The 10,240-nt window shown below is 50.5% G+C and overlaps 1 protein-coding gene across 1 annotated transcript in view; it reads right to left on the bottom strand.

Moving 5' to 3' along the window:
- The window catches only part of RAB7B (RAB7B, member RAS oncogene family), a 19,147-nt gene that overhangs the window by 863 nt on the left and 8,044 nt on the right, over positions 1 to 10,240 (bottom strand). Inside the window, exons 2-5 of the mRNA XM_006754396.2 lie at positions 10,006 to 10,074; positions 9,385 to 9,511; positions 8,451 to 8,666; positions 1,877 to 2,002 (exon numbers count right to left, since the gene is read on the bottom strand). Of these exons, the coding sequence (XP_006754459.1) occupies positions 1,877 to 2,002; positions 8,451 to 8,666; positions 9,385 to 9,511; positions 10,006 to 10,058 (522 nt within the window). The 5' untranslated portion in view covers positions 10,059 to 10,074. The remainder of the gene's footprint in view (positions 1 to 1,876; positions 2,003 to 8,450; positions 8,667 to 9,384; positions 9,512 to 10,005; positions 10,075 to 10,240) is intronic.

Genomic DNA, 10,240 nt, shown 5'->3' with positions numbered 1-10,240 from the left:
TGCTCACGTGGGACTGGCCCACCTGGTTCACAGACCCCCCGACTGTGTGTGTGGGGGGGTCTTCCTAGGACATGGTTCCACATGCAGAGAGGTTCCTTCTCAAAGGCACCCCCTCCCCCTGTGCTGCTGCTCTCAGCCACTGCGTCCCTCCCACAGCGGGTGGGCGTGTGCGAGAGGGCGGGATGGGCGCCCTCATCGTGTGCAGCTGTGGCCCTGAGAAGGGCAGAGCCTCCTGAGTGGCAGGTGACACTGTGCCTGGTGGTGTGTCCCCAGTGCCCCTCTATGAGGGGACAACTTCTAGAACCCTGATTTTTCCTCCTCCATGGCTCCCGGGCTCTGGCTGGGTGTTCAGCTGGTGAATGTCAACTAAACCCTGATGCCCTTGACCCTGGACCCGAGGAGGTGGTGTCAGGCCCACCTGCTGCACCCTGATGATGGTGACCCCAAGACACATGGGATGGTCCCCTGATGCCCTGTCACTCACTGTCACCCCCAGACTGAGCAGTAATGTAGCCGGTGGTACATGGCCAGGGATCGGCCCTTCTTCACAGAGTATGTTTCACACTCTGGTCTCACTCCTCCCAGATAGGGTCCCGGGGCAGCCACCGTAGTTAGCCTGGATGCTGGGCCTTGTGTATCCCTCAACAAATTCTTTTGAGTTATTAGAATTTTATTTGTAATATATATATATATATATAACATATATGCCTGTTAAATTGCATATATATAATGTAAGGGCTGGGTCAGTGTTGGGGGTGGGAGGAAGTCTCTCTGGTGGACAGCCTGTCCCCCTGGAGATGAGAGAGGTCCCCACACCTCAGATGAATCTCAGCCTCCCCTCTCCTGGGGAGGATCCGAGCCCGCTCCGCACAGACCTGCCCCGGGGTGCCCAGCTGTCCCCTGTGGGAGCCCGGTCCTACTGTGAGGTGCCTGAGGAGGGACACGGCCCGCGTGGCTCCTTATCCCCAGCACCGCCCAGGCCTGGGGCTGGGGCTCCAGCCTATGCAGCCCTGGGCATTGCCCAGTCCTCCAACGGGCCCACTGCTGTGTGCAGGGCCCACTCACGTCACTGAGCTAATTGTAGCTAAAACCCTGACATCTCTGGATCCTCACGTGAGGCCAGGTCTAGCCAGCTGCAGAGCCCTGCTCCTCACCCCAGGCTGGGGCACCCCTCCCTCTCTGAGCAGCACCCCTCATACCTCCCTCTGCAAACACTCCGGGCCAGTGTGAACCAGCACATGGCTTCCCTGGGAGAGAGGGGAGAGGTCCTTGGAGAAAATGCCTTAGAAAATTCTCCTTTGACCTTAAAACACAGATTTTCAAACTCCAGATTCACCTTAAAAATCCAGGTGACTTACATTCTATGCCCTAGTAGAAACCAGGACCTCCTGGTTCATAGGTCAGCACTCAACCACTGACCCACACCAGCCAGGCTCTATCCAACTTTTTGATTGGAAAATGCCAGAAACTCCTGCAGGTGTGATATTCTACTTGGACAAATACTTGGCACCGTAGGGCTTCTCCCCCACCAAGGAGGATTGAACTAATCACATCTCAAAACTCTTACTAATTAGAATCTCCAGGGGTGGGGTGCAGGATGGCATTTTTTTCTTTTTTTAGAAACCCCACAAATGACTTTGATATGAGCCAGATGGAGGGACCACCGACTGTCCACTCTAAAGTAGCTTTGTGCCTCTGGCATCCTGCGGTCCCAGAGCTGGAGTCCTCTTGAGCCCATTCGGCAACTCATTAAGTCGATGAGCAATCCTGTCCGCCCACATCCCTACCCGTGTCCAATATGTTCTGTTCTGGAAACTCCCAAGTTCCCCCACCCTAGGGGGCCGCCCGGCCAAGTGCTGCCTCCACAGCCACTCACCCTGGACAGAGCTCGGCTGGCCAGCATCTCGAAGGCTTGTACCACGTTGATGTCATTCTTGGCACTGACTTCAAAGTAGGGAATATTCTTCTCTTTACACCAGTTCTGGGCTACCTCTGGTGGCACCTGAATGGAAGGAAGACAGGAGCGCTGTTTCTGTAGCATCATCCCCACCATCCCTACCTCCATTCCCATTTATTGAGAACTTTCCAAGTGTCTATAATTTTATACATGCGATTTCTTAACAGAAATGTGAGATGGCTATTGTTAGCTTCATTTTCCAGATGAGGAAACAGGACTAGAGAATAAAAGAATTTGCCCTGAGCATTGGGGCTGAGCAGGATTTGAACACAGGCCTGGCGGAATGAGAGCCCCCTGCACTGTGCTGCCTTCCGAAGGCCTACACCAGGGGCATCTTCCTGTCATTGGCTCCTTCTCCAGTCCCTTCAAGAGGAGATGGACATGGCGGACACGGGGCAGGGACGGAGGACTCTCTTCCCATGAGCTGGCTGACCCAGGAGGCCTGTTGCTGGCAGAGACTCAGGTCCCTGCTAACCCTATTTTCCAGGGTAGAGTCCTAGGAACAGCTGATAAGCTCCTACTATGGGCCAGGCACTGGCTTAGATATCTTGTCATATTAACTTATTTAATCCTCAATAACCCGATGAGACGGGTCTTATTAGCTCTACTTTAGAGATAAGAACACTGAGCCCTAGCCAGTTTGGCTCAATGGATAGAGTGTCGGTCTGCGGACTGAAGGGTCCTGAGTTCGATTTCAGGTTTCAGGCTCAATCCCCAGTAGGGGGTGTGCAGGAAGCAGCCAATCAATGGTTCTCTCTCATCATTGATGTTTCTATCTCTCTCTCCCACTCCCTTCCTTTCTGAAATCAATACAAATATATTTTTTAAAAAAATAGAGATAAGAACACGGAGGCTCAGAGAGGTTCAGCAACTTGCCTCAGATCACACAGCTGAGAAAGGCAGGGTTCGGATGAAGCCCCAGCGCAGTGCTCCCATGCCATCTGAGCTGCCCTATGCTGAACTGTGCTGCTTTTCTGTCTCTCCCACTGGACTGCACGTGTTTTGAGTTCAGGGTCAAGGCCTTTTCAGTTCTTGGCCTGGTGCCCTGAGCCACGCAGGGCAGTGAATGAGTAGAGTACATCACAGCCCACGTGCCAATGGCCGAGCCCACTTAGAGGGTCCGGATTGGAAAATGTCTGGCGGCATTGCCGGTGACTTCCAAGGACACTGATACCACTGCGTGTCAGGTCTGCTTCTTTCGGGAAGGAGGAAATGGCCGTCTATTGAACATTTGCTACACCTGGGACTTTATAACCGTTATTTCATCTTACTTAAGGCAGCCAAGGTTTTTCTCATGGGGAGAGGGCATTGTGCCCGCCCCCAGAGCACCGCGCAGCGGGGCAGACCGGAGACTGCCCTCAGCAGGTTGTGTCCCTTGCTCCTGCAGGTTCTCGGAGTTTGCCTTACTGCGGTGAAAGGTACCACTGCTGTCCCTTTTGTCTTGGGTCTTTCCTTTTCTGGCCTCAGGAGTGGCCTCAGGGCCCAGGGCTCACGGTGCGCTTTCACATGCCTCTGCTGTCCCCCCAGCATTGCCCTGGCCGAGTGAGGCTTGCTACCTCGCACTGGGAGGTGGAGACCGGGGTCGGCCAAGCAGCCTGCCCTTCGGGGGGCCCAGATGACCCTCTACCTCCCATGCCCAGGCTCTACCCAGCTGGTCCTCCAGTTGCTGCTGAACGTGAGCAGAGCAGGGAGAATCCCCAGGCCCTGGTCCTGGGCTCTGATGGACATGGTCCTCCTGCCTTTGGGAAAAGGCCCCAGAATCGGCCACGAGCACGCCTGCTCCATTCTGAGCAGCATAGTTGCCCACGACGGGCGAGTCACCAAGAAGCCTCACAGCTCAGGGGAAATCCGGAACTGTATTTGGGGGAAGAATCAGGGATGGCCAGGCTACCGGCTACTATTGTTCTCACGAGTTACGTGCAAATAAATACTCATTAGAAAGGAACACGTGATACCTGGGTGGCATTTTAGTAACACAAAGGGCTTTGTATCTTTTTAAAAAATGTTTTTATTGATTTTCTTTTTTTTGTAGAGAGAGAGGATGGAAGAGGGATAGAGAAATAGACACACCAAAGAGAAACACCATCCACTGGCTGCCTCCGGTACGCCCCCTACTGGGGATCAAACCCGAAACCAGACATGTACCCTGACCCTGGGGATCGAATCAGTGACCTCTTGGCTCATGGGCTGCTGTTCAACCACCAAGCCACACTGGCTGGGCCAGGCTTTGTGTCTTTTAAAGTCCTGAGGGCAAGGACTGCTCTTACCCTTCTGATTGCTCCTTCCTTGTTTATCCCCCCATCCCGCCCTCCAGCCCCACCAGGTGATGAGTATTTTCCTGGGCCCATCACTGTGGCTTAGGAGCTGGAGTAGAAACGGAAGGGAGGTACAATGAAGTCACGTGCCTCTGCCCCTCCAGGAGGCAGGGGGAGTCTTTCTCTTTAGTGGCACAAGAGGCAGGAGCCAGGATTGGTGCCCAAGGTCACCCAGGGACAGAGCTAGGAAGACAAGTTCCCAACTCTTAGCTGGCTGATCTCAGCTGCCCCTTCTCTCCTGCTGGCCAGAGGCGGGAGTATGACAGGTATTTTATTTCGTTCTCTCCACTCGTTCTCTGTTCTGTTTACACGCAGTGATTAAATACACAACTCCAAAATAGCGGTGGGGATTATGTTGCCAATTAACATTCTTTTTCTGTCCCCAGCACCTCTCCATTGAACCTCAGAAAGCTGGCCTGGGAAGAAAGCAACCAGACAGGACTTTTTACTTTCCTCTTCCAAGTCCAGTTGCAGTTTCATGCTTTTTAAAGCCGTCTTGTGTTTTATTTATAAAATAAAGGCTATTTATACCTTAGGCTCTGACTGTGGAAATAAACTCGGGGTGTGATACTTGGGAATCAGACGTATGAAAGTTTTAGAAATGTTACTTCTATTAATCTTGCTTCTGGCTGACAATATGCTACTAACATTTTACTTCTCCTGTTCACCCAAGGGTCTGTTTTTATTGATTTTAGAGCGAGAGGAAGAGAATCAGAGAAAGAAAGGGGGAGAGAGAGAGACAGAGAGAGAAAGAAACATTGATCAGTTGCCTCCTATATGTGCCCCAGTTGGGGACTGAACCCAAAACTGGGTATATTCCCTTACCAGGAATGGAACCCACGGCCCTTCGAAAGGTGCATGGGATGACACTCAACCAACGGAGCCACACCAGCCAGAGCTCCTATTACAATTTTGATGTCCATCAGAGGCCAAAAGTTTGACAAAATTAGTCCAGTTTATGTAATTTTATTTGTGATACTTTTTCATCTCATATACATTTTAAATCATCAATTGTATGTTTTAAAATTAGTGTGTCAAATACATCATAAACTGCTACTCAAAATAGCTAATATTTTCAGAAAACATGATCCCAACATTACGCCTCCGTGGGAAGTCAGAAAGTGCCTACTTGAACTTAGAGCAAAGACTCCACAAGCTAGCGAAGAAATTCCTTGTAGCATAGATGCTAGCAGAGCTATTCTTTTAAATCTAACTTTTTTTTTTCACTCTAGTACCTTGTGTAGAAAGAGTAGGGACTTGAAAAAAACCTAGGTCAATAATTTCTTTAAAATCATTCTGCCAACATATATTTTTTATTGTGGTAAAATATACTTTGACACGACATTTTCCACTTCAATGATATTTAAGTGCGCAGTTCAAGGACATTGAGTTCATTCATGTTGTTGTGCAACCATCACCCCCATCCATCTCCAGAACTTCTCCTTCACCTCACATCTTAGCAATAGAGTTTTTGTTTTTTGTTTTTAAATAGATTTTATTGATTTTTTACAGCGAGGAAGAGAGAGGGATAGAGAGTTGGAAACATCGATGAGAGAGAAACATTGATCAGCTGCCTCCTGCACACTCCCTACTGGGGATGTGCCTGCAACCAAGGTACATGCCCCTGACCAGGATTGAACCTGGGACCCTTGAGTCCACAGGCCAATGCTCTATCCACTGAGCCAAACCGGTTAGGGCAGCAATAGAGTTTTAAACATTTATTTTCTTTGTACTGAGTAGGAGACGCTCCCCTGTTTTCCCAGCCTGTGCCTTGGCGATAATAAGGAGGATCAGCCTCGCTCCCATCTATTAAGCTTGCCACATGCTTTATAAGGATCATTTCCTTTAATCCTCAAACAACCCCATGAACTCTGTGTCTGGCCCCATTTCACAGATGAAGAGGCTGGAACGGGCTAACCACACGGCCCAGAGATGGGGTTGGGCTTGCCCGGGGCTTTTTTTTTTTTAAATATATTTTATTGATTTTTTCAGAGAGGAAGGGAGAAGGAGAGAGAGAGAGAAACATCGGCTGCCTCCTGCAAAACATCGACCAGCTGCCTCCTGCACACCTCCCACTGGGGATGTGCCCGCAACCAAGGCACATGCCCCTGACCGGAATCGAACCCGGGACCCCTGAGTCCGCAGGCCGACACTCTATCCACTGAGCCAAACCGGTTAGGGCTTGCCCGGGGCTTTACTGCTTCTTTCAAGCCCTCATCTTCCTCTCTCGGTAGATCAAAGCTCATGCCCCCGCCCAAGCTTGGACTGGACCCCCTCCACCCTTTCAAGGCATCGCCTGTACTTCCATCCTGCCAGGACCCCCTCACTCATTGAGCTCTGCAGTCTGGTGAGGCTTCCTCTCCACCTCACGCTGTGGCCTCCACCCCTCACAATAGCTCCCAATGCCTGCCCTTCCGACAGACTTCACCTTCTTTCCTCTTCGTTGCAGGGCCAGACCCGGGACCTCAGAAGATAACGCTAAATACCGTCTTCCATTCTGGCCGCAACCTGCCTCCCTTCAACCCCCTCCCGTGCTCATTCCTTCTGCCCTGCTCCTCCACCTCTGCTGGCCCAGCCCAGGTCCCTCGTTCCTGGCTTTCCCCCCACACAGGGCTCTTGAAGGAAAACACAGACTCCACCTCAATCTCCTGGTGTCCTCCTTCCGATAAGCCCTGAGTGTCACCCATCAGTTCTCGTCTTTGTCGCCAATTAGCTTCTTCACCCGTTTCTCTCCAGGTGACTGGTGAAGGGTCACCATGGTTCCTCAGACTCCTACTTGGTTTTCCCTCTGAAAATGGTGCCTCTTATTTCACGGAGAAAAAATCAGACTCTCAGTCTTGAACTCCCTCAACTCCCCACCCTACAATCTGTAAGCATATGAAGCAGGATGTTCATTAAAATGGACGTTTGGGGGAGCCACTACGATCTGATAGATGTCTGATTTAAGGTGGGCTGGGAAATAGACTGCCCCCTGACCTTGTATGTGTCCAAAGTACATGACCAAGAACCCATGACTCCAAACCCCACACCATGGATACTGACAGACTGAAAAGGAGGAGTAGAAAGGATTTCTTTGGAGAAAGTTGTGTTGTGTTGTGCACCCCCGTGCACCCCGCAAAAGACAGAGAAAAGGCAAAGCCTCACCTTCGCCCCAAAAAGGGCTTCAAGGAGGCCACTTGGAAAGCTTAACATTCAACCCCTGGAGTTTGGTAGCTACCGGGAATTTGTGTCTGACATGCATCTGCGGGATCCAAGGCAAAAGGTAACAGGGCAGAGCACCTTTTACAAATTAAGTCTACCTCTAGTCTCTTCTCCTTAGTAGGCAACGGTGACAAGAACTCTACTCAACGCCACTGCAATAAACACCTGCACAGCATGGGGTCACTACAGCCATGGAACCGACAAGCCATCCGGTGGTTAGCCAGATGATCCAGAATATGCTTAAGCTAATTTATTTTTAGAATATTTTTATTGATTTCAGAGAGGAAGAGAAAGGGAGAGAGAGATAGAAACATCAATGATGAGAGAGAATCATTGATCGGCTGCCTCCTGCACGCCCCCTACTGGGGATCGAACCCACAACCCGGGCATGTGCCCTGACCGGGAATTGAACTGTTGACCTCCAGGTTCATAGGTCGACGCTCAACCACTGAGCCATGCTGGCCAGGCTATGCTTAAGCTAATTTAAAAATATTTACTACTTTCTCAGAAAATTTGTTGACTCAAATATTTATAAATGCAGACCCCGTACCTGACCCTGGGTAGACATACTGTTCTTCAGGTTAATTCAAATTCTATCTGCCTACCTCTGATGCCTCGTTCTTCCACTCCCTGTCTCAAGACAACCTTGTCTTTAATTCTCAGCTCATAGCATGCTCATGTTGTTTTATCAACCTGGAAGCCACCTACCATAGGAAGCCCCTTCTAGATTTTGGCCTTAGTAAATGCACTTCCACTGTGGTCCCCACATTTCCAAGGTCTATCGCTATCATCGTATTTACCATATTGTATCACAGTTACCTTTTAAAGTGTCTCCATCCACTACTAGACTGCGAAATTTTAAAGCGAGGACTGTGTATGATTCAGCTCCGTATGTGTGGGATCTAACACAGTGTCTGGCCTGTCGCCAGTGCTCACACAGTGTTGGATGAATGAATGAGTCAATAAATGAATGGTACCTGCCGGTCTTCCAGATCGATCTTGTTCCCCAGCGCCACCATGGGATAGGACTGCTCCGTTGGAATGATTTTGGCCAAAACATCACCCCGCCAGGTATTCAGAGCTTCAAAGGACTCCAGGTCGGTGACATCAAAAGCCAGGATGCAGCCATCGGAGCCTTTGTAGAATGTGGACACCATGGAGCGGAATCGTTCCTGGCCACCCGTGTCCCAGATCTGGAGGAAAAAGCAGCCGTCCCACGGGCCTGTGATGAGTGGCTGGAGGTTTGGCCTAACTGGGTCCCATCGTGTCAAAGCTTCCGTTTCTGGGTAGGGAGCAGGCGGCCCTGGCACAGGCGCATGTGGTCTTTTCACACACAGGTCTCTCGACCCTGTCACCCTTCTACACTGCAGGATCTTGCCACTCACATTTAGCATCCACAAGCACTTTTATATCTGAGCTCTTGTTTTTCCCTGGACCATCAGAATAGATAATGTTATTCTCATCTGATAGATTTGGACCTTGGGAATGATTTGCCAAGGCCACTCATCAAATTTTCCAGGGACCTAAGACTAGAAGTAAGACTCCCCAACTCCTGTATTTGAGCTCATCCTTCTAGATCAGAGAGCAGCAAAAAGTTTCTTCTGTAAAGGGTCACAAAGTAAATATCTTAGGCTTTGCAGACCATACGGTCTGTTGCAACTACTCAGCTCTGCTGCTCTAGTGTGAGAGCATCCATAGACCAACAGTAATCAAGTGGGCATGGCTGTGTGCCCATAAAACTTTCTTTGCAAAACCAGGTGGTGGACCAGATTTGGTCCATTAGCTGAAGTTTGCTGATGTCAGCTCTAAACCATTCTAGCTCCTAGAACACATTGCTGTGAGTGGCTGTCCAGAGAATGTGGGGTGACTTCCAGGTATGAATGTTGAAGAGGGAAAGGGAGGGCCGCTCACCTGTAGCTTCAAAGTCGTGTCATTCAGTATGATAATCTTGGAGAGGATACTGGCCCCTAGCGTGGTCTGATAATCCTCAAAAAAGGTCTTGTGCACATATTGGTGGAGGAGGGAGGTCTTTCCTACACTGAGGAAAAACCCCAGACACATGTGAACACACACATCCATACCATTCTCAAAATCTCACCAAGCCCTTCTAGCCACCGTCTCTTCCCAAGATTCTGAATTTCTAACATTTGTGGTTCAAGGATCACACTTTGAGTAGCAAGGCACTAGGGAATGGTTTCCAGAAGTAGGAACCAGTCAAAGTGAGCAGAGAGGCTGAAGAGAGCTGGGTGCCCCAAAGAAGGTCAGGTCTTTCCTGTAGGTGGCAGGAGGTGGGAAGGCAGATAGATGCTAACTGGTTGTTTCCACAGAGCTTGGACCAGAAACCAGGTAACCTGATTCCCAGCCTCTTTCTCCTACTGAGCTCCTTTCCTCCGGTGGGATGCCCTCCCTAGTGCCACCTTGAATCAGAAAGGTCCCCATGGGAGGTGGAAACACATTCAGGAGGTCTCACTACCCTTGGCTAGGGGCCTGCATCCCAACCCCAGACCCCAAGCGGAGCTTGGCTTCACTCACCCCAGGGCTCCGACGATGATGAGCTTCAAATCCACCTTCTTCCGGGGATTCATGGAGGGGCTGCAGAGCCTGTAGGGCAACATGAGTCACCCACATGCTGGCCAGTCTCCCCTGTGGCTGTTGTCACTGAGGCTGGCCGCTACTGTCTTCTTCTAGGTGTGCAGGTCACTGCCCTGGGCTGAGGACTTGGGTGAGGTTGACAGGTGGATGACTCAGCAACCCGTGCACACCCTCC

This window comes from Myotis davidii, unplaced genomic scaffold (genome assembly GCF_000327345.1).
Source record: "Myotis davidii unplaced genomic scaffold, ASM32734v1 scaffold710, whole genome shotgun sequence".
NCBI lineage: Eukaryota > Metazoa > Chordata > Mammalia > Chiroptera > Vespertilionidae > Myotis > Myotis davidii.
This window is presented reverse-complemented; position numbering and strand designations above follow the sequence as displayed.